The following is a 25,126-nucleotide window of genomic DNA, read 5'->3' as shown; positions in this document are numbered from 1 at the left end:
ATCACATTTGGGAACAAATTCATCTGAACTGCTCTTCAGTTAAAATTCACCAGGGTCAGTGACTCAGCAACAGGAAAGACCAGTCTGCACCTGGGGGGAAGCCTCTGGTACCTGACTGTGCCGACCGCCTACGACTGAAATCGTCGCGGTGTCAGGCTGGGCAAGGTGCTTGTGGTCAGACCACGAGTGTCTGTAGGAAATGGAGACGTCTTTTCCAATTTCACCTTCTGTGGCACTTCTACAGGAGAGAGAAATCAAGTCATTCTTAGAACTGAGAAAAAGAAAAGCAGCCTAAACGTAAAGGTAGATCAATTTCCTTTCCTTTAAAAGCTGAACCTTACCATTCTCCCTCTGACAAACTGCTATAAAGACAGACTGTCTGAAGCAGAGAGATGCCAGGCAAAAACTGGCCATTAACTGTAGCATGGCTTAAAGTCTACCAACACCTCCATGCTGGGCTTTTTTGTTTTGTTGTAAGGGTGTCTTAGCACATTTTACATCAAGGAAAACCGCACTCAAGTCACTGAACCGAAGGGCAGATAGGCTGACCTTGTCACAGTGAAAAATGGCTCTTCTGCAGCATTTCTAGAAATTTAGTTTTTGTTTCATGGATAATATTTTCAACAAAAGAAAAAAATAATGCACAACTACTGCTCAGGTAAGTCTGAGAAGACAGTAATCCATGTGAGTCTAGGCTTCTCTTCCAAAACTGGAAGGACCAAGGGCAGCAGAGTAGGGGCTACTGTCACACATTCTAATCCCCACTTGTCAGCAGAATGGATGCTTACCCTGCACCCTGGGCCAAGGCTGGGAAGAGGGAGGAAGGGACAGAGGGATTGGAGGATGGAGGTCTCGTCTTGACTTTACTGGCTGGCTTCTGCATAACTGTGTGGAGATCGGGGTGCGTGGGCAGGTAATGAAAAGTGGGGAGACGAGAGAAAAAAACCATAACCTGAGAAGACCAGCCCTACCTGTCCCCAGGTATGTGGTTGGCCTGTGACTGTCCCATAGGCCTGTGCTGCAGGGCTGGGCTTTGCCTGGCGGAGTTTGTTCCTGATGGTGGACCAAGATGCTCTGTTCAAAGGCAAAAATGAGAGAAATAAGAATTTGTACATAAAAATGTGGAGGCCAAGAAGATCTATGAAAGTGAGACAATAACAAGTTCCCAACGGTAGGGACTGTTGTCTGCAACTAAAATGTTATGTCTTTTCCCCTGTGGCTTCTGATGGATGTTTATGGAGAAAACCGGAATCATTCTTACTGCACCCGCTTTCCCTCTTTCACCACTGTTTTGGTCGCCTTTCCACCCAACATGAAAACAGAAGTGAACACAGTCCATCATTATTATTGAGAGGATGGAGCTCCAGGAACTTGTAACCAATTTATGGGTTTCCCAGGCACACTGCTCATAACTGGTAAACTGCCCTAGGTGACAAAGACAGGTCTTAAGAATGCTGGAACACAGAGGCCAGTCTGGAAACCACACACATATCCTTAACCTGCACCTTCAATATAGCAGTAGTCATTTCACCTGACTCTAGAGTCAGAGACAAACTTAGAAAATCATCCTGAGTGTTGACAAATGTTTATAAAGATTTTACTGATTCTGTTTTGTCAGAGCACAAATGAAATGAAAAAAAGAAACATTTGTTTCTGTATCCTCAACAGCTCCAGAACTCCTGTTGTTCCTTAACAGATTTCATAACTAAGCTGAGTAACTGCTTGCATCTAGAATTAGATGCCAATTCATGGGAGACGACAGTTAAAAGACACTCTTCAGGTTGTTCAACTTGCATTTTTAAAGCTGAAACTTTCTAATGTTTTATCGCACCAAAATTGCAATTCATAGGCTAAAGTATCAGAGAGAAAGAGACTTCCCTGGTGGCACAGTGGGTAAGAACCCGCCTCCCAATGCAGGGGACAAGGGTTTGACCCCTGGTCTGAGATGCCGCGGGGCAGCTGAGCCCCTTGTACCACTACTACTGAAGCCTGTGCACCCAGAAGCCTGTGCTCTTCAACAAGAGAAGCCACAGCAATGAGAAGCCGGGCACCGCAACTGGAGAGTAGCCCTTGCTTGCAGCAACTAGAGAAAGCCTGCACAACACAGTGAAGACTCAATGCAGTCAAAAGTAACAGGAATTTTTAAGAGAACACAGATTAATGATCAAGACCACGAAACTTTAGAGCAAGACTGATGGGGTTTAAGCCAGATCCCATCATTTGCTAGCTGTGTGTTCTTGAACACATTAACTTCTCTGTGCTTCTAATCATCTCATCTATAAAAAGGAATTACAGCTACCTCATAGGGTTATTAAGTTACTATATGCTAGAACAGTTCCTGGTATATTACTATAAAAATGCTTCTATTAAAATGATCATATGGCTATCATCATAATCGTCAAAATGATGTGGGCTCTATTTCTCTCAAGATGTACACTCTGAAATACTGACCTAACTTCAGCAAAAATGTCCCATGTAGGGGCCATTTTTAGGTCAGAATCTGTAGAAACTGATAAAATCTGAATCTCAGAATATAACGAAAGCAGAAAGGCTGATGTGAAAGACAAGGAATATGAATGGTTAGGAAGCAATTTCTACAGAGAAAATGGGCTTTAGGGTCACTAAGTGCGTTGCTCTTTTATGGCTTGGATTAAGTTGTTTCTCTTCAAAGTTCTTGGGACTAAAAACATAGATAAATAATTTATTCTTATTTAAGAACTTCTTGTAACTGAAAGCACTTTGAAAACACAGGCCAGAGTATAAATAGTGGTGGGAGGACAGTGATGGTATCTGGCTAAACTGTGGCAGCCCTGGAGGGTTTCTGATGCTCTGACTCTGCCTGCTGGGCTTGTGTGTCTACATGGGTTTCAACACCATGTACCAGATGTACAGGTGGAGGCCCAACTTTGCAGCACTCATCCAGAGGGTTGTCTTTCCTCTTTAAAGTGAAATGATCCACGAAGGGAGAGTGGAGCATGAATTCTTTTAATTTTAATTTTTGGCAGGGGTGTGACCTGGAAACTTGTCTGTTGTGCGTTGATTCACTATCATGAATTTAATTTCCCTAATCACCTTAACAAATTACTTACACTGGCCTCCTTAGCCCCCAGTCTCATCTTTATTCTGCCTCTTGGACTCCAGCCCCGGCACAGACACTGAAAAACGCCACGGCCTTGCTTAGGAACCTACGGCAACTTTTTATTGCTCCTAAGGTACTATCCAAACCTGTCACCTGGCACTCCTGGCTTCCTAGTTCATCACCTGTTCAAAAATGTCATGTCCTCTGTGAAATCTTACCTGGCTCCCTATGCCCACTTTTCATAGCAGTTACCACATTATGTCAGAGTTGGGTTGAATACCTGTCTCCTCTGCTAGACTGTGGACTCCATGACTGCAGGAACCACCCTCATTCACATTCCTGCATCCATTAAAAAGTCCAGAAGTCCTTTCACCCTTTGCTTACTGGGCATGTCAATTTCTAGTTACCTGTCTCTAAACTTGAGTACTATTATAGAGTTGAATTTTGTCATTGTAAATTCATGGCTACTATCGAGGTGACAGAATCTGCTGGGAAATATTACATCTATCAGTGAGATGACTGAAAGATAACTGTACCTTTGTATTAATTAGTCCAACTTTCTAATTGTTTTGGCTTCACTATCTTGCTAGAGGAATGGGTATGTAACTTCAGAGCAGGACAGTATAAATTCTGATCAATTTCAAATTTTCCTCTACCTTCTCCTAAGGATAAGAGACGTCACTTCTAGGCAAAAAGCACCACAAATTGATGCTTATTCTTACATGTTGTTTTTTGCTATCCTCTTCAAGATTAAATAAACTTTCTATCATTAGTATTTCTTTTAATTTTTAGTCCTTCAAACCATCCTATATAACATCTCCAATATATGTGTAAAAGATATTCTACTTCTCAAAGTTAAATATTTATTCCACGGTATCAAACAGGCCTATGTTTTCACTGAATTTTATCTGAAAATTCTTCAAATAGTAAAGCAATGGGTTAAGAACATCTTTACCTCAATGAGAATTAAACTTTTTCTAGAGTTTCTACATGTACCTACTTAAGAAGAAGTGTATTCAGAGGGCTTCTCAGGTGGATAAACACAAAATTCCACAGTTAAAACTATAGCAACAAACATCATAATATACTGGCAATTATTTTACCAAGAATAAATAAGAACCTTATGAGAGAAGGTTCTTATGTGTATATGTGCATGCACGTGTGTGTGTGTGTGTGTGTGTGTGTGTGTAGAAGAACCTTAGGAGAGCTTCTTATATGTATGTATGTATATATACACACAAATTCTTAAAAATTATATATTAAAATAATGTATATATATAGTATACATATAGATAATAATAAACCAGCAGAATAGGAGAGAGAGCACATTTAAAGAGGAAGTTAACATACAGAAGAGATGGCTCCACAAATCAATGAGGAAGTACTACTATCTAATAGCTGGCACTAGAAAAACTGGCTCACTCTAAGAATGAAAAATAAAACTGGATCCTTCCTAAAACTATATATAAAGTTAGGCTCCAGATGGATTAAAGACCTAAATGCAAAATTAGGAATCTAATAGATGATAATGTAAGAGAAAGTCTCTGTGCTATGGGGTGCGGAGCAATACCTTATTTTAAGCAAAACTTCAAAAGTATAAGCTGTGAAGTAGAAATTGACTGATTTGGTGACATCTAAATTAAGAATCTGTATAATAAAGGGAGCCATAGTTAATGTTAACATACAGATGACTGGAAAAGGTATTTGTACTTTCTAAAACTAAAGTTGGCTAATGCCCATCTAATTCATAAGGAATCTCTAAATGCCAACAAGAAAAAGGCAGCAACTCCACAAGAAAAATAAGTAGAGATTCTGAAGAGGCAATCCACAAGAAGAAAAACAGATGCTCAAATTCATGGGTAAGCAGAGAAATGCAAATTATCTACCAGTGAAGTAACACTCTCCATACTCTACCCTAGCCAACTTGAAAGCTGGATAAGGCCAAGTATTGGAGGAAGGGCTGTGAAGATAAGGAACCCTCAGTGTTCTGTTGGTGGAAACGTAGACGCCGCAATTACAGAAGAAAAGCTGTACAGTACCTGGTCAAAGTCAGCAATTTCTTTGATCAATTTCACTCGAATAAATTCTCACACAGTTTTATAAAATAGATATATGAAAGTGTATGAGGATAGCTGGTGATAATGCGGAGCCGGAGACAATGTGGATGTGGCTGTCTATTGGGGGGTAGGCAAGTAATGAGTGGTAAATAGACAGTACGGAAAGTGGTCAAGCAGTTAAAAGCAATCGATATGTTTACCCAGCAACCTGGATACATCCTGAAGGCACATAATGCTCTGATAACAAAAGAACAAGCGACCAAAGAAAAGATCAATGAATTTAGACTACATCAACGTTAAACTTCTGTGCATCAGCAGACAATATCAAGAAAGTGAAAAGATAAGCCACAAAATGGGAGAAGAGACTTGCAAACCACATACAAGGATCTAAAATCAGAATATAAGCCTTATAATTCAACAATAAAAGAAACAACCCAATTAAAAATGAGCAAAGAATTTGAATAGACATTTCTATGAAGAAAGATCTGTAAGTGACCAACAGCACATGAAAAGACAATCTCATTAGTCACCAGGGAAATACAAATCAATACTACTACTACTACTACTACTACTTCACACTCACTAGAATGGCTTACACACACACACACACAAGAAAATGGTGAGGATGTGGAGAAATTGGAAGCTTCATACATTACTGGTAGGATTACAAAACAATGCAGGTATTGGGGAAAACAGGTTGGCAGTTCCTCAAAAGGCTAAGGATGAGTTACTATATGACCTAACAATTCTACACCTAGGTACATACCTAAGAAAAATGAAAACATATATCTGTACAAAATCCTGTACACCATCGTTCATAGCAGCATTTTTCACAATAGGAAAAAACCCAAGTGTCTATCAAATAATGAATAAATAAGCAAAATGTATATACACAGAATGGGATGTTATTCTTTAGTCATAAAAAGGACATGAGTGTGTATGTTAGTCACTCAGTCATGTCCAACTCTTTGCAACCCCATGGACTCTAGCCTGCCAGGCTACTCTGCCCATGGGATTCTCCAGGCAAGAATCCGGGAGTGGGTAGCCATTTCCTTCTCCACGGAATCTTCCTGATCCAGGGACTGAACCCGTGTCTCCTGCACTGCAGGCAGATTCTTTACTGTCTGAACCATAGGGAAGCCCAGAACGGACATGCTACATACAACGCAGATGAACCATGAAAACATTTTGCTAAGTGAAACAAGCCAGACACAAAAGGTCACATAGTATATAATTCCATTTACATGAAATGTCTAGCAAATCCTTAGAGAAAGAAGTAGTGGTTTCTTAAAAGGGTGATAAAATGTTCTGGAATTGGTGGTGATGTTTGCACAACCTTATGAAAATACTAAAAACCACTGGTATAGTTTAAAAATAATGAATTTTATAGTACATGAATTATGTTTCGTTTAAAAAGAAAAAAGATACAACAAGTAAATGCCATGTAAGATCCTTCATTGGATCCTGTAACAATTAAGTAACAAAAAAGAAGAAAGCACATGGTTCTGAGGGGGGAAAACAAAAACCCAGCCTAAAACCTATAATACAGTGTCATTTATACAAATCAAAAATAAATGCACACGCACAAAAACAGGTATTTTAAAAGACATAAAAAGAGGCACAGAAGACACACTGGTGTAACTGCCCGTGGGAAAGGCGGGAGAGAGAGCGGAGAATGAGGACAAGCGAGAACAGACATGAACAGACGGAAAACAAAAAGTGACTACCAGAACCGTTCTCACACGGTCCTTGGAACCTTTGGTGCCTTGGGTTCACCATTAAAAATGAAACGAACAAGAACTGGCAGAACGTCAGAAATCAACTTCGAAAAAGAATACATTTTAAAGATTTCTTCAAGCAAGAACAAGCAGGCCTAGTCAGTTTATGATGATGAGAAGGAGCCGCTGTACGGAAGAGCGGGCAGTGTCGTGGGAATGCCACGAGCCAGAGGGAGTCCTGAGTATGTTTGAGGGTTTTACACCATACATGACATTTGACTTGGGAACTTAGCAAAATAAGCACAAATACTGAATTGTATCTAGCAAAAGGGGGAAAAGAAGATGAAGGAAACAAGTCCCATCTTTCCAGGTGGCTGTCTTTTATCAATTTATAGTGAATGGCTATGGAGAGTCGGGGAGAGGTAACACGTGGGAAGGAATGAAGCTCTGAGGTATTGATATGAATGTGTGATTTCTAAGAACAGCTGGTGAGTTATAGATATGCATCTGACTCTTTAGCGCAGTTAACAGACTTTATATGGACTACAAAGAGAAAACTGGACCGCTTACAAACGCCATGAATGGGATTTTACGGACAGAAGGGATTTTACGGACAGAAAAAATACTTCCTATTTTTTCTTAGTAAGAGATTCTGAATGTTCCCATAGTTTAGTAAAACTTACAGAGAATAATGGAGTAAGGTGTAATCACTGAAATGTGATTTTACATGTCAAACGTGATTGTGTATTTTAAGAGGCTACACCTACATTTGAAATACACCTTAAAGCATGGATCTCCACCCTTCTAATTTTCCTAAATTTTGACTGGTATTACATAAGAAGTCTTAAGATTTCCCAGTACACAGGTTTAGAAGTATCAGGACCAGAATGTCAAAGTTAATCTTTTTTTTTTTTTTTTTGCCACATGTTGAGGCTTGTGAGATCTTAGTTCCCGACCAGGCACTGAACACACGCCCACAGCACTGACAGTACAGATCCTCACCGATGCACTGCCAGGGGATTCCAAATTAACTTTCAAAAGAAACATGACTGAGTACTTTTGGACAATCTTTTAGAGAAAACACCATCAACATTAAAGGGTAATTTTGGAAAAAAAAAAAAATACTAATATCATCCAACAGTAGAAAGACCACTTTTTTCTCTATCTCGGCGACTTGAAGTGTGGTCTGTTAGTCAGCAATAAGATGTGTACTGATACTGAGAGTAAATATTTAAAAAAATTGGTAACAAATTGACAGAACAATGTTCTCATTTTAATTATTTACTTTTTGTTATATTTTACAAAAATGCTGGTCTATGATGAACTGGGAAAAAACCACTGATGCTTCTATATGTGGTTTGAGAAATACTGATCTATACTACTGCTGATTCCACTACTTCCAGCAGTTTCTATCACTACTGCACGCCAAGCATGGTGATATAAATGCACCACATACATCATTTTCAGAACAACTCTGAACTGTCATTTCCTGTGGCACTGAGGCCTGCTTTTCTTTGTGGGTCACAGAACAAATTTAAGGCTAAAAAGCAGGCTATAGAGATCATGGTAAAGAAACTAAGATAAATCTTACCAGACTCATATTAACAATAAGCTTCATTCAAAAATTTTTATTGAGCACAAAATATGTGGCAAACACAGTTCTGGCTCTTGGGATTTAGCACCAACTATGATAAAATCTTCACAATAAACTGTGGAAAATTCTGAAAGAGATGGGAATACCAGACCACCTGACCTGCCTCTTGAGAAACCTGTATGCAGGTCAGGAAGCAACAGTTAGAATGGGACATGGAACAACAGACTGGTTCCAAATAGGAAAAGAAGTACGTCAAGGCTGTATATTGCCACCCTGCTTATTTAACTTCTTTGCAGAGTACATCATGAGAAACACTGGGCTGGAAGAAGCACAAGCTGGAATCAACATTGCCAGGAGAAATATCAATAACCTCAGATATGCAGATGACACCACCCTTATGGCAGAAAGTGAAGAGGAGCTAAAAAGCCTCTTGATGAAAGTGAAAGTAGAGAGTGAAAAAGTTGGCCTAAAGCTCAACATTCAGAAAACGAAGATCATGGCATCTGGTCCCATCACTTCATGGGAAATAGATGGGGAAACAGTGGAAACAGTGTCAGACTTTATTTTTTGGGGCTCCAAAATCACTGCAGATGGTGACTGTAGCCATGAAATTAAAAGACGTTTACTCCTTGGAAGAAAAGTTATACCAACCTAGATAGTATATTCAAAAGCAGAGACATTACTTTGCTGACTAAGGTCCATCTAGTCAAGGCTATGGTTTTTCCAGTGGTCATGTATAGATGTGAGAGTTGGACTGTGAAGAAGGCTGAGCGCCGAAGAATTGATGCTTTTGAACTGTGGTATTGGAGAAGACTCTTGAGAGTCCCTTGGACTGCAAGGAGATCCAACCAGTCCATTCTGAAGGAGATCAGCCCTGGGATTTCTTTGGAAGGAATGATGCTGAAGCTGAAACTCCAGTACTTTGGCCACCTCATGAGAAGAGTTGACTCCTTGGAAAAGACTCTGATGCTGGGAGGGATTGGGGGCAGGAGGAGAAGGGGACGACAGAGGATGAGATGGCTGGATGGCATCACTGACTCGACGGACCTGATTCTGAGTGAACTTCGGGAGTTGGTGATGGACAGGGAGGCCTGGCGTGCTATGATTAATGGGGTCGCAAAGAGTCGGACACGACTGAGCAACTGAACTGAACTGATGATAAAATCTCTGGGTCCTCCCTGGTGGCCCAGCGGTAAAAGAATATGCCCAGTTTCAATCCCTGGGTTGGGAAGATCCCCTGGAGAGGGGAATGGCAGCCCATTCCAGTATTCTCGCCTGAAAAAACCCATGGACAGTGAAACCTGCGGGGCTATAGTCCATAGCGTCGCAAAGAATTGGACATGACGGCCATAAGTCTGTATTCTGTCTGTGAGTCTCTCTCTGTTCTGTAAGACTTAGCAACTAAACCACCACCACCGTGACAGAATCCCTCACAAGTCTTATGACTTTACATTCTAGTAGGAGAGATGACAACAAAGAAAGAAACTTGCAGTTCAATAACCCCAGGTAGAGACAAGTACAATGAAGAGAAGTAAAGCTGAGAAAGGGAAGAGAGGAAGCCTGGGGCAGACAAGGAGAGGTTTATTTTAGATCCTGTGACTACAAGGGGAAAGCAGAGCAGTTACGAGCACACAGATTCTGGAGAGAACGCCTGATGCGGACACTTGCTCCATCGCTAGCTCTATGACGGCTCTGATGGCTCTGTGGCTCGCTCCCTCATCCACAGAATAGGAAATTAATAGTGCCGACCTAGCATTAGTGTGAGGATGAAGAGTCAGCAGACGTAAAGCATTCAGGACAATACCTGCTACATAGTAAGTGTTTCCTAAACATTATTATTTCCGCAGGCAGTGAGACTTAGGGGAGACCAGAATGAGGAAGGAGGCCATGCAAAGATATGGTAAAATAATGACAGCTACAATTAGATGAGCACCTTAGGGTATTTATGCAGACATGTATATTTTCACCTTTAATCTTCACAGTGATCTTGAAATAGATATCATTATTCCCAATGCATCAAAGAAAAAAAAGACTGAAGGTTAGAAATGTTAAGTGATGTGTTAAGGCCTGCCAACTAGCTAATAGGTGTCAGTGAACTCTGTCAGTCAAAAGCCTTACTTCTTCTACTGGGTGTATCTTGCTTCTACTAGGTATTGGCATAGAACTGAAAAAATCCTTAATTTTGCTCATTCATCCATTTACTCATTACTTCTTTCAAAAAAAATATTTACTGTGTGCCTAGCAAGTATCAGGGCTTCCCTGGTGGCTCAGCTGGTAAAGAATCCACCTGCAATGTGGGAGACGGCGAGTATCATAGTCCATTGGTAATATTTTCTTTGTCTTCAAAGAGCAGACCCTTTTATTTGGGATACAGTGATGTAAGAAGAGCACTCAAGGAATTGCAGAGATAAGGAATGCAGTGGGGGATGGGAGGCCCGTGTGCACGGAGACCAGTGAGGCCCAGTTCAAAAGGGGATCTGGGGATTTCCCCTGACGGCCCAGTGGCTAAGACTGCACTTCCACTGCGAGGCTGCGGGTTTGATCCCTGGCCAGGGAATTAAGATCTCACATGCCACACAGTTCAGCAAAAAGAAAAGAGGATTTAGAAAAAAGAGAGGATTTGGGAAGGACTGGGAGGAAAATTTAGAAGGCAGGCTGGGGGCAGAATCAAAAAATGCTTTCTGTGCAGGGAGTAGGGAAGCACTGGAGCTCCCACTGAGGAGGACCTCAGAGCAGCCAGGCAAACTCGTCCCCAGAGAAATCCCCCTACAGAATCTCGGACAGAAGGGAGACTTATGCAACACCTTAGAGACAAACGTATGTCAGCGGTGCTGGAGGAAGGGAAAAGAAAGAGTAATCAAGAATTTAAAAACCTGAAAACTGACAGCTTAGAGGATCACTGCCGGCGGGGGGGGGATGGAGTGGGACATGAACACGCATTACAATATAAGGAATTTCAACAGGAAAGACTGACTTCATAAATTTGTTGCTTTTGGCCTCTTGTTAGTTTTCAGGAAAAATAATAGGAGGTAAGCATTATACAATGGTTACCTTGTACTTCATAAGCAAAGACCATGAACTGGTTGCTATTCAAAATGGTTCCTAATTACAAATCTTTATGATCAAAGGCAGCCTTACAGCAAGGCAAGACACTAAGTGCATCTTATGCCCTATTTACTGGCCATTCCTACATATTCCTGCTCCTGCATTTATAAAGCAGTTTCCTGAATGAAACCCTGCCTGCAAGGCAAGGCACACTATGACATGGGCCTGACATGAAAGGTTTGATATCAACAGTGACTTTCTTTGAACTCTTGAGAGGATTTTCTCTCACTCAAACAGAGACTTAAGACATTATTTTAAGAAAATAAGATCTGAAAAGTATTAGCCATGTCTTTCACTCTGGGTGCTTGCTCCTCCAGCATGTAAATAAATGGCCACCACGCGCTAGCTGGATTATTTTTCTTGAGCTACTGACAACTTTATAATAAACTGTCTTTTAAATGCATTAAATGGAAAAGGCAAAAAATGAGACTCCAGCACATATAGGTGGTTCTATCACTGCAGGGGCTCTGGTACTTCTGCAGGCTCTATGTCCCTCAGATCAGTTTGGGGAAGGCAGGTGTAACAGTTCCTTACCTTCTTCAGCAATGACCGTTAGCGTGACAGTGACACCAGCATCCTTGATCAGCTGAACAATGTTATCGTGGGACAGCTCAACAATGGACTGCCCATTCACTGCAGAGATATGATCTCCAACTTTCAGCTTCCCACAGCGATCAGCTGGACTTCCTTCTATGACTCGGCCAATTTTATGAGGAATAACTATGAAGACAAAAAGTTCCCAGGTTTTTCAATTATTTAACATATCCCTTAGTATTGGATTTATCGTCAGCATCATCAGCATCAAAAATTCAACCGAATAACAAAGAAAATCCTTCCAAGATATATCAGAAAAACCACGAGTGATCATCTATCCAAATGCAACTATCTTCATATTATCTTCCGTTCTTTGTTGACATGCAGATACTCTTTACACAGCTGCGATCACGGCATATAAAGCTCTTTGCTTTTCCCCACTTACCAGAAACCTTTTCCAATTTATATTGTCATCCTGACAATCCCATTGAAAGGCTGCTGACCTCAGTGATATTTATGAAAATATCTCATGTTTCTTGTTTGTCATTGGCTGTTTAGGTTGCAACATGCTTTTGGGTATTTGAGAAACTGCTACAGTGAGATCATTTTTGGTTCAGTTGAAGGGGCATTTACTCCCATAAGAAATCTTGTAAAAAAATGCAGTTCAAAATCAAGTTCAGGACTTAGAATGGTCAGAAATCCAGTTACAGTGAAAAGACTGATCATTAAAATGAATCATACTTACTTCTAGAAAAAAATTTATTCCTCTTATTTGTGCCTCTAGATTTTTTTTTTTAAATTAGAAAAGCTGAGTGGAATTAGAACATTAAGTGTTTAACATTAAGATTATTTGGCTTATGGTTAAAATCCTACCCTGAAAGCACAAAGCTGCTCTAAGACATTTGGAAAGACACTCTGTGCGCTTCTATTATATCTCTAGTTTAATGCTGAAGGCTTTCCGAGAGTAAATTAAGACTCTTCACTGTTATTACGCCTTAAAATGAGTTCTCAGAGGTTCAGGAAATCTTGTGAAAATATCTTTCACCATTTAATAAGGGGCATTCACATTAAGGAACAAGTGTTCCTCCTATGCTCTCTAGAATTTTTTTGCCCACATTTATCTGGCATTTGGGCTCCTGCTGAATGTGGATTATCATCAATAAAGATAATTTACTATTGTTAAATGGCACTGTGATTGTGTTTAATTTCTACAGTAAAATGGGCTCCTTACTAGTATTTCTGAATTATATCTAGGTGTAAGTTAGAGCCATTTTAATAGAATTTCATTTGGACTGGAAGTTATTCTTGGCCATGATTTATGCCCCACGGACAGCAAGTGCCATTCCTTGGCTCTTCTAGGATTATGCAGTGGGAGATTTTATCTAAAAAAGAGGAAGTCCATGTGGAAGCAAGTGCCTTGAGCTCTGAATTATATCAAGCACTTACACCATTTTCCTCATTGTTGTGCTTAGTCGCTCAGTCATGTCTGACTCTCTGCAGCCCCATGCACTGTAGCCCTCCCAGCTCTTCCTGTCCGTGGAAGTTTTCAGGCAAGGACACTGGAGTGGACTGCCATTTTCCTCCTTCAGGGTATCTTCCCGACCCAGGGATCGAAACTGCATCTCTTGCGTCTCCTGCATTGGCAGGGAGATTCTTTACCGCTAGCACCACGGACTTGGGTTGATCCCTGGGTTGGGAAGATCCCCTGGAGGAGGGCATGGCAACCCACTCTAGTAGTCTTGCCTGGAGAATCCAATGGACAGAGGAGCCTGGAGGGCTACAGTCCATGGGGTCTCAAAGAGTTGGACACGACTAAGCAACTAAGCACAGCACAAGCACCATGGGCTGTATCCTGTGCCAGGTGACGTGAGCTGACGCCCAGCTGGGACAACAGGCAGCACGTCAGAAATACATGGAGAATCACACAGGGGCCCGGTGGTGACCTTCTAAATTAATATCTCAGTAACTCTCCTCTTTAGAAGAGATTTTACTTGTAAACAATGTTCATTCCAGAGCCCCTAAGAAGAAAATCATTCAACTCCCTGGCACACTGAAAGGGGTTTGTTCAGACTTGGGAGAGCATCAAGCAAGAAAAACCTCTGATGCCTCAGTTGTTCCTTTCTCATTATGTGAGTAATGTGGTCAAAAGGAAATTGGCAAATCTTGGTACAGAACTTCCTGAAGGGTTAGTCATAGAGGTGAGGAGAGATAAAAGTAGTCAGATTGTTATTGTCTTGGCATTTATAGCAGCACCACCAAAACAGTTAAAGATAAACAGACCAGCAGAAAGACCACTTCTGAACATTGTTTGAATAGATTGGGAAGTTTTCAGCGTAACTGCTTAGAGCACTTCCCAGGCGGCACTAGTGTTAAAGAACCTGCCTACCAGTGCAGGAGACACAAGAGATGCGGGTTCGATCCCTGGGTCGGGAAGAGCCCCTGGAGAAGGAAATGGCAACCCACTCCAGTACTCCTGCCTGGAAAATCCCATCGACAGAGAAGTCTGGTGGGCTACAGTCCATAGGATTGTAAAGAGTCGGACACGACTGAAGCGACTTAGTATGCACACACGCTTAGAGTACACACGGCTAAGGAAAAGTCTGAAGTCCTGCCTTGCCGTTGGTACACAAAGTCTATAGGTATTTGCATGAAGTCAGTTTCTCCATCTTCATTCATCTTTGGCCTAAATCTGTCTCACAGGCTGGCTTGTCCAGCTGCTGAGATGACTTTGGTGCTCTTAAAATATTATTTTTCAGGAAAAGAAAGGACAATAGCTGAAAATGTCCCCTTCTAAAAGAAATCCTTTGCAACCAGAACTGAAAAGTATGAAAAGTGGAATGCTAAAACCTCTGAAGTACTGGCCATGCAAAAACTAGTCAGGTCCTTTCCATCTCCAACAGAGGTGTCTGCTGAGTACTCCACTCATGTAGCCCTACACAAACTGGTCCAGGACAACAAGGATGCTGGGCCTGGATCCCTGACCTTTGAAGAAGTCAATGGTACAGAATTTTATAACTGGTATTAGAGATGTTAGTGGGAACTCTTCCTGTGACAAGTGTCAGCAGAAAATACATTTCAGCAGCAGCAGCAGAAAAAAAAACCAAACCAACCAACAACCTACACTGTGCAGAATACCAACTTGTACCACGGCAAGATCCATAAAGAAGGATCTGTTCTGACAGACAGGTTTCTGGCCTTTTCACCTGTGCTAACTCTTTTTTTTAAAACCAATCTTTCACTGTCATGCAGTGGACTGCATACTGCAACGGCTTGGACTCTGTGAGGGAAAGCTCCTCATGTAATCTTACCCCAGGATCCTTCTAGCTATGAGATAAACGGAGTTCCAAGAAGGATGTTTGCAGGGCTGAGAATTTTGTGAGATTATGAAACTAGCACATCAGCGAAATTACGAATTCTGGTTTTGCATCCTGACTGAAAATCTCAAGTACTTCATATAAAATTCATTTGACAACCTAAGCCTAATTTACCATTCAGGCTGATAATTAATGAGCTGCAAACACTCATTTCCTGCCAAGCATTAGCTGTTACCTCCATCTTACATTTTAATTGGGCTTTCGTTCCCATCTCATTACTCAAATATTGATAAACTTTTTAACGTTTCTTTAGAGGGGAAAAAAAAGGTCAATAGGCAGAGACAGTTGCAATGACAATGGCAGAAACTACAAGTAACAGCAGCCAACATTTATCGAAGGTGCAGGCAAAGGGCTTCCTGTACATTATCCCTTTTAATCCTCACAAACATACGAGACAGGAAGTGTTAACATCCTCATTTCACAGGGGAAGCTGGAGCACTTGGAGGGTAAGTAATGTGCCCAAGATCAGACAGCTATTAAAAGACATAAGCGGTTCTAGAAGCCATGTCTGTCTGATTACAAAGCCCAGCACTTAATGACACTATGTTGTACAGAGACCCAGCATCTATGGTATGTAAAACCATCAAGATCATAAAGAGAAATGTAAACAAAGAAGTATAAAAAGATTTTAATTTTAAGTATAAACAAATTAAATAAATATAATTACACAAATAAGATGATATATTTAAAACAGATAGTGTATTAAAGTATAACATAAATTTCAAATATAAAAATAGGTTAAACTATTTAAGTAATATATGTTACTGAATTCCTCTGTATCTCCTAGTTGTATGGTGAACACTAGACTCTCCTAATTTTTGTAGTGCTAGAGGAGGAATATGCTCAATACGGAAAGTGGTTAGCATCTATCATGCTGAGTAATAATCTTTCACTATTTTTGTTAATCTGAATGCCCAGGATTATTGCATGGTATTCGAATCAGAATATGATTATCTAAAATGGTCATTTGTTTTTCTAGATACTGGTTTCCAATGACATAACATAAAATCCACCTAACAGCTGCTTTCTCTCATTTTTCTGACACAGGCCACATAATCATCCTCACAGCATCAGTAACAGTTCCAGTTCCAAGCATTACCATAGCAACGGCTTTTGGAAAATGGAAACTAGTATCAGTGAGCAGTGACCTGAGACCATAGTAATAATTCATCCATGTCATAGAATCTTCTTCCTTTACACACTTGCATTGATTTTAGCAAGATTTTTGCAAATTGGTTTGGCTCACAACACTTTCCTGAAAGTGTTTTCATTTTTCACTAAGGTTTTAGTGACCATTTAGTCTAAAAGGATCTCGCTACTCAAGATAAAATCAAATCCCCTGGCAAAGCGAAGAGTGCATTTCCATGTGGTCACAGATTTTTATCACTTGACTTGGAAAAATAAAGCTACCAGACAAGCATGACACATAAATATTAGTTTGCTGGTTCTCATCTTATATTCATTTGTATTTTATATTTAAAGATGATTATCACTTAGAAACATAAAGATACAGCAAATATTAATTTGCTGATTCATAACAGCCCTGGACATAGAATATGTGATTCCTCCTTTGTTGAAGAAATTAATATACATATTAAATTAATATACATATTAATCCTTCTCAGATGACATTTTAAGGTTCAGGATATTTCAAGGTCTTGACAGAACTTTTACCTTTTGACGAAGCATATAAGCTAAGAGTGCTTCTTATCATTTAAGGTCAATTTATAGCTGCAATAAGGCAATTATGATTAAATAACATGAAAGGACTATTTAAGACACATCTGGGTCAAGGTTTTTCTATTTTGCTTCTTCTCAATTGCTTCTAGCATTTCATTTATTTCTGTATTTGTCCTAATCTGGGGGAAAAAAAACCCTATGCCCCCGTAATTAAAAAAAATATTCAGCATTGTCCTTTCACTACATCAATTAGATCACATCCCTGATAATACTGTCACAATATAAGGTGGATGCAAACTGAACTACTAAGATTTTTTATAGACTCTGAGATAGATAAACAAACCTGAAGCCTGGAAGACTGATGCAAACTACCTAATTTAAAAATAAATAAAATATTCAGCATTAAAAAAAAGGCAATTTATACATGATTCCTAGCTAGTTTCACAAACCCCAGTGGGTGACTCAGAAAACTGGAATTAGAGGGAGGGACACCAGGACACAAGAGCCCTTACCTCCTGGAGGTGGCTTGCTCTTGGAAGTGAGAATGACAAATCCAAATCCTTCATTTTCTTTTCGCTGCAAGACAACATCGTAGGGCTCCTGGGGAGCAGGCCTGGCCAGGACCTCTGCTCGGTTCAAGCGGGGAGATCCATTCTGTGCTGAAAGGAAGGCTTGGGAGCTGTCATCCTCAGGCTGTTTCTCTGTAATAAACAAGATCAATTTTGATATTTCGGGAACATCGTAACTTTTGATAACTAAAGTGTTTTGTGCTAAGCTCTTCACAAGAATACTGAGTTTCTAACATGAAGAAAAGCAGTGCCTCTGCCCAAGTGCTCTGGACACCATCTGAGTGCAGAGGTAGGCAGCAGCCCATCCAGTGGGCTTCCTGAATGCTCATTAAATACATAGTTGGAAAACTACAAAATGTTATCTCACTCTAAGGGAAGTTTTTCAAAGCTTCTGTGAAATTTGATGGTAAAAAAAATTCTTCTTGAAATTATTTTAATTTCAACAAGGTTTTGAACCCAGACAAGCAATTTTTTAAAGTTGATAATGAATAACAAGATAGTAAACTTCCTCTTAAAATCAACTTTAAATATAATTTAGTGGGACTTCCCCGGCAGTCCTCCAGTATTCTTGCCTGGAAAACTCCCTGGACAGAGGAGCCTGGCTGGCTATAGTCCATGGGGTCACAAAGAGCTGGACACAACTGAGCACCGCCTCCCCCCCACCCCACCCCCCGCCACACACACTGAATCCTGGCGGTCCAGTGGTTAAGACTCCACACTTCCAATGCAGGGGACCTGGGTTCACTCCCTGGTCAGGCGACTAGATCCTACATGCCACAACTAAGATTCAGTGCAGCTAAATAAATAAACATTTAATAGAAATATATAATTTAGTGCAGTGACTGACACTCCTGACGTCTGGGAGGTCACTGCATCAGGACAGAGATACTTCCCATTACAGCTTGAGAACAGTTTGCCACCTACACAGATTTATCTTTTACAGTGTGTTTTACAACGCAGTTTTCTGATGGGTAATATGAGATGAGTTAACCATTAGCAGTTCTCAGGCATATAACAAGCTGTCCACATGAACGACAAACTCCTAGACACAGATCAGGTCACATGGAATTCCTAGCAAATGGGCAGTTAACATACACCCTTTTCTTCTATTTAAGAATAACATCAGAATTTGAGAAAGAATGACAAAAGTTAGTCATAACTGATTTTTTAAAAAAGGGCAAATTTTGTGCCATAATTTGATACAAAACATCACAAACAACCACCACAACATGCTGTTATTGATGAACATGCATTTATAAGGTCTCTCTGTAGCAAAATCTATGGGACTCTGAGGATATGTTTTTAAACCTCAACAAAAGTGTCAACAACTTCCAATAATTACCAACAAAAAAAAAGGTTCTTTTTGATATAATGCATGGTTAGAATGAATTAGCTAAAATGTCTCCAATAATATCAAACTACTATGAAATGTCTTTATGATGCTTTTCAGGAGGGAGCTAATCTCTATTTGTACAACGTCCCATTGTTTACTCTACATAGTTATGTTCTGACACCAGACAAACCAAATGGAAGCAACACGGCATTAGAATCTGCATGCATCTCAGAATGCCTGATATTTATGACGGGAGATGGGCTTTTACTTCGGATGCTACAATCAAAAACACAGGGTCTCATTTTTAAGAGTAATGTAAATATTCATCAAGTCACACATTTTTTGAATGCCCACTCTGTGCCATGCGGTCATCCTTCTAGGTACTGGGTACACAGCACAGAATTAAATGGATGAAAATTCCAACCTTCATGAAGCTTACATTCTTGTGGTGCTACAGGGTTGTCTTTAAAACATTTTTAAGTGACAAGAATTCACTTTTTAAAATTTCTACATAATATTCACAGAGCTACTAACATAAAAATACAGGAGATTATCATCTCTTAATGTAATCGTTTAAACCTCAGGCTTTGTAATTAAATTATCTGTTTCAATCCTGGTCCTACTACCTACCAGCTATGTGTTTCTCAACCTTTCTGTGAGTAACTAGAATACTGACAGTGTTTACCATCACAGTGTTGTGAAGAGTTAAGTAAAAGAATCCATATCTGAGACTCAATAAATGTCATACTAAAACTTCTGAAGTAGAAACTTTTGTCCTCTGAATATTTAGAATTTCATCAGGATCTAAAATTGTTTGATATTCAGTTAATGGGATCTCTTAGTATGACTAAACAGCTTTGTATTTGTTCTTCAGAAAACAGATTTAACCTGATATTCTGACTACAATATCACACTGGCAAAATTCATTGATATACTAATATAATCTTAATGTAGAGACCCAAAATTTATTTCTCTTTTTTGATAGTAGTAGCAGCACTATTTATGAATCCTTTCAACCTTACATGGCCTTCCACATCCAAGGATCACACCAAATAAGTTATCTCATACACTATTTTTGTTGTCATTGTTTTAGGTAAGAAGTGGATTTAGTCAAAGAAACATTTCACAGACACAGTGTGGGCCATTGCAGAGGGCTAGCACAGCCTCTCATACACTACTAAACATAATAAAATGATCTGAAAAAAAAAAAAAAAAAAGGTGGCCTAAATCTCATTTTTCTTTTTCAACTTATCAGAGCAAGAACAGGTTCACTTCACGTACCACCGTAGAAGATCTTCCTTCTGACAGTTAATAACACGTGGCCATTTCGAGCAGCGGCTGTCATTAGGTCTAGGACTTGTTTGTGTGATTTCCCTTTAACAGGGATTCCATCAATGCACATCAGCTCATCAGCTGCACGGAGCCGACCATCTTTCTCAGCTGCGCCCAGAGGAATGATGGCTCCAATGTATATCTGATAAGATATAAAGTGTGGGTTGCTCTATACGGTCTACTAAGACTTACTAAAATTCTTAACTACTAAGTCAAGGACTTTCTGACTCAAAACTCAAAACTATGCATACCAACAAATTTTTGCAGTTCAACCTGAAAACAGTCATAGAAATTGACCTGTCTCCAAAATGGCACTTCAAATAACCACACCATGTAATCTCTTCTGGATTCTTTGGGTTGGGCACAAGGAAGACAGGAGATACAAAGTAATTCAATAACTTAGAAAGTACCACTATCACTTCCATCACTACAACAGAACAAAAATATTAAACTCAGAAAATGCAATTCTGTGGAGTAGCTACTAAAAGTAAAGTCCATTGTATGTCATGGTGAAAGTTTTTTGTTTTTTTTTTTTGGATATTGTTCATAGCAACTGGGATAATTCTTACAATACTCCTACTACATGAGGGTATCAGTTCAAGTTTAGTATATACAAAAGAGAAATATTTGTTGTTCCTAAATTCTTAAAGCAGTATATATTTAAAGGGAACAGAGTGACCTAAGATTCACTTGCAACTAGGTAAACAAATCTTGCTCATTTTCTTTGCCAGCAATTAGAATCCTATAATTGGTAATCCTAAGTATTTGGATTAGGTCCAGGGCTGTTATAACCTGACATTTAAGAGAAGATAAAGTGTAAACATTTCCTCTAAGATCAGGAGCAAGACAAAAATGCCCACTCTCAATATTTTTATTCAACATACTTTTGGAAGTCCTAGCTATAGCAATCAGATGAGAAAAAGAAATAAAAGGAAGACAAATTGGTAAGAAGGAAGTAAAACTCACTGTTTGCAGATGAAGTGACTATATGTGGAAAATCCTAAGGACATCACCAGAAAATTCCTAGAGTTCATCAATGATTTTGCTAAAGTTGCAGGATACAAAAAAATCTACAGAAATCTGTAGTATTTCTATATACTAAATTAAGGAAATAATCCTATTTACCACTGCATCAAAAAGAATAAAATACCTAGAAATAAACCTACTTAACAAGGTAAAAGACCTGTACTTGGAAAACTATAGTTCACTAATGAAAGAAATTAAAGATTACACAATCAGCTGGAAAGATATATCATGTTATTGGGCTGGAAGAATTAACATTGGTTAAATGACCATGTTACCCAAGGCAATCTACAGATTCAATGCAATCCCTATCAAACTGTCAAGGCATTTTTCACAGAACTAGAACAAAAAAAAATGTAAAATTTGTATGGAAACAGAAAAAAACACAAATAGGCAAAACAATCTTGAGAAAGAAGAGAGCTAGAGGAATCGCTTTCTTTCTTTTTTTTTTTTTTTTTGAGGAATCGCTTTCTTGACTTCAGACTATAACACATAGCTACGGTAATCAAAACAATATGGTACTGGTACAAAAAGGAATATATAAATCAATGCAACAGAATAGAGAGCACAGAAATAAACCCACACACTTATGGTCAATTAATCCATAACACAGGAGGCAAGAACATACAATGGAGAAAAGATAGCCGCTTCAATAAGTGGTGCTGGGACAACTGGATAGTTACATAAAAAGAATGAAGGTTAGAACATTCTCTAACACCATATACAAAAATAAATTCAAAATGGATTAAAGACCTAATTGTAGGACCAGATACTTTCTGACATGAACTGTAGCAACATATTTTTGGATCTGTCTCCTAGAATAATGACAATAAGGACAAAAATAAATGGGACATAAATAAACTTAAAAGCTTTTTTCATGGCAAATGAACCATAAACAAAATAAAGACAACTCTCAGAATGGGAGAAAATGTTTGGAAACAAAGCGACTGAAAAGGGTTTAACCTTCAAAATATATAAACAGCTCATGCAGCTTAATTAAATATAAACATATCAAAAAATGGGTAGAAGATCTAAATAGACATTTCTCCAAAGAAGACATACAGATGGCCAAGAGGCATATGAAAAGATGCTCAACATTACTTATTATTAGAGAGATGCAAATCAAAACTACAATGAGGTATCACCTCACACTGGTCCAGATGGCCATTATCAAGAAATCTACAAACAATAAATGCTGAAGAGGATGTGGAGAAAAGGGACCCCACCCCTCACTGTTGGTGGAAATGCAAATTGGTACAGCCACTATGGAGAACAGTATGGAAAAGTTCCTTCAAAAATTAAAAACAGAGCTCTCATATGATCCAGCAATCCCACTCCTGGGCATAAACCTGAAAAAAAAACACAAACCCCACAACTCAAAAAGACGCATGCACCCCAGTGAATACTGTATCACTATCTACAACAGCCAGGACAAGGAAGCAACCTAAATGTCTGTCGACAGACAAATGCATAAAGAAGCTGTGGTAAATATATGCACTGGAATATTACTCAGCCATAAAAAGTGAAACACTGCCATTTGCAGCAACATGAATGGCCCTGAAGACTGTCATCCTGAATGAAGCCAGTCAGACAGAGAAGGACTGATGCCACACGACACTGCGTATGTGTGGAATGGAAAGAAAATAGTACAAATGAACTAACTGACAAGACAGAAATGTGTGCATGTGTGTTCAGTCCTGTGATTGTATCTGACTCTTTGAAACCCCACAGACCATAGCCCACCAGGCTCCTCTGTCCACGGGATTTTCCTGGTAAGAATACTGGAGTGGGTTACCATGCCCTCCTCTAGAGGATCTTCCCGACCCAAGAATTGAACCTGTGTCTCCTGCACTGCGAGTGGATTCGTTACTGCCGAGCCATCAGGGAAGCCAACGATACAGAAAATAAACATATTGTTACTGGGGGAAAGGGGAAGAGGAGAAATTGAGAAATTGGGATTGACATATACACACTACTATCTACTCAACACTCTGTAATGACCAATATGGTAAAAGAATTTTAAAAAGTAGGTTTTAGAAAAGGCAGAGGAGCCAGAGATCAAATTGCCAACATCCGCTGGATCATGGAAAAAGCAAGAGAGTTCCAGAAAAATATCTATTTCTGCTTTATTGACTATGCCAAAGCCTTTGACTGTGTGGATCACAATAAACTGTGGAAAATACTGAAAGAGATGGGAATACCAGACCACCTGACCTGCCTCTTGAGAAACCTGTATGCAGGTCAGGAAGCAACAGTTAGAACAGGACATGGAACAACAGACTGGTTCCAAATAGGAAAAGGAGTACGTCAAGGCTGTATATTGTCACCCTGCTTATTTAACTTATATGCAGAGTACATCAGGAGAAATGCTGGGCGGGAAGAAGCACAAGCTGGAATCAAGATTGCTGGGAGAAATATCAATAACCTCAGATATGCAGATGACACCACCCTTATGGCAGAAAGTGAAGAGGAACTCAAAAGCCTCTTTCACTTTCATCAAGAGTGAAAAAGTTGGCTTAAAGCTCAACATTCAGAAAACGAAGATCATGGCATCTGGTCCCATCACTTCATGGCAAATAGATGGGGAAACAGTGGAAACAGTGTCAGACTTAATGTTTTGGGGCTCCACAATCACTGCAGATGGTGACTGTAGCCATGAAATTAAAAGAAGCTTACTCCTTGGAAGGAAAATTATGACCAACCTAGACAGCATATTCAAGAGCAGAGACATTACTTTGCCAACAGAGGTCCGTCTAGTCAAGGCTATGGTTTTTCCAGTAGCCATGTATGGACATGAGAATTGGACTGAAGAAAGCTGAGCACCGAAGAATTGATGCTTTTGAACTGTGGTGTTGGAAAAGACTCTTGAGAGTCCCTTGGACTGCAAGGAGATCCAACCAGTCCATCCTAAAGGAGATCAGTCCTGGGTGTTCTTTGGAAGGAATGATGCTAAAGCTGAAACTCCAGTACTTTGGCCACCTCATGAGAAGAGTTGACTCACTGGAAAAGACTCTGATGCTGGGAGGGATTGGGGGCAGGAGGAGAAGGGGACGACAGAGGATGAGATGGCTGGATGGCATCACCGACTCACTGGACATGAGTCTGAGTGAACTCCGGGAGTTGGTGATGGACAGGGAGGCCTGGCGTGCTGCAGTTCATGGGGTTGCAAATAGTTGGACACGACTGAGCGACTGAACTGAATTGTACTGAGAGCTGTGTGTGTGTGTACGTACGCGCACACTCACGTGCATGTGCATATATAAAACTGATTCACTTTGCTGTACACCTGAAAATAACACAACATTGAAAATCAACTATACTTCAATCCAAAGATTTTTTTAAATAACAAAAGAAAGACCAAATAGGTAAATATGTTTCAGAAATCACAATGATATAAAGAGACATGCATTAAACTAAAACTAAAAAAATTAATTAACTTAAAAGCTTCTGCACAGCAAAGGAGACCATAAACAAAATGAAAGGACAACATAACCTATGAATGGGGAGAATATTTTTGCAAATGAATAGTCCAACAAAGGATTAATTCCCAAAATATAAAAAAGCTCATACAGCTTAATATCCAAGAAAACAAACGACCCAATTAAAAAATGGGCAGATGTGAACAAACAGTTTTCCAAAGGGAATATGCAGACGGCTAACAGTCACATGAAATGTTGCTCAACATCACTAACCACCAGGGAAACCAAAACCATAACAAAGTATAACCC

At 39.7% G+C, this 25,126-nt stretch overlaps 1 protein-coding gene across 2 annotated transcripts in view; it reads right to left on the bottom strand.

Moving 5' to 3' along the window:
* Window positions 1-25,126, bottom strand: part of MAGI3 (membrane associated guanylate kinase, WW and PDZ domain containing 3) — a 238,116-nt gene that overhangs the window by 11,613 nt on the left and 201,377 nt on the right. For both annotated transcript variants that reach the window (XM_018045931.1, XM_018045932.1), the window contains exons 14-18: window positions 20,325-20,517; window positions 17,654-17,842; window positions 12,088-12,273; window positions 972-1,074; window positions 112-238 (exon numbers count right to left, since the gene is read on the bottom strand). In XM_018045931.1, coding sequence (XP_017901420.1) covers window positions 112-238; window positions 972-1,074; window positions 12,088-12,273; window positions 17,654-17,842; window positions 20,325-20,517 — 798 coding nt within the window. The remainder of the gene's footprint in view (window positions 1-111; window positions 239-971; window positions 1,075-12,087; window positions 12,274-17,653; window positions 17,843-20,324; window positions 20,518-25,126) is intronic.

This window comes from Capra hircus, chromosome 3 (genome assembly GCF_001704415.2).
Source record: "Capra hircus breed San Clemente chromosome 3, ASM170441v1, whole genome shotgun sequence".
Classification (NCBI taxonomy): domain Eukaryota; kingdom Metazoa; phylum Chordata; class Mammalia; order Artiodactyla; family Bovidae; genus Capra; species Capra hircus.
This window is presented reverse-complemented; position numbering and strand designations above follow the sequence as displayed.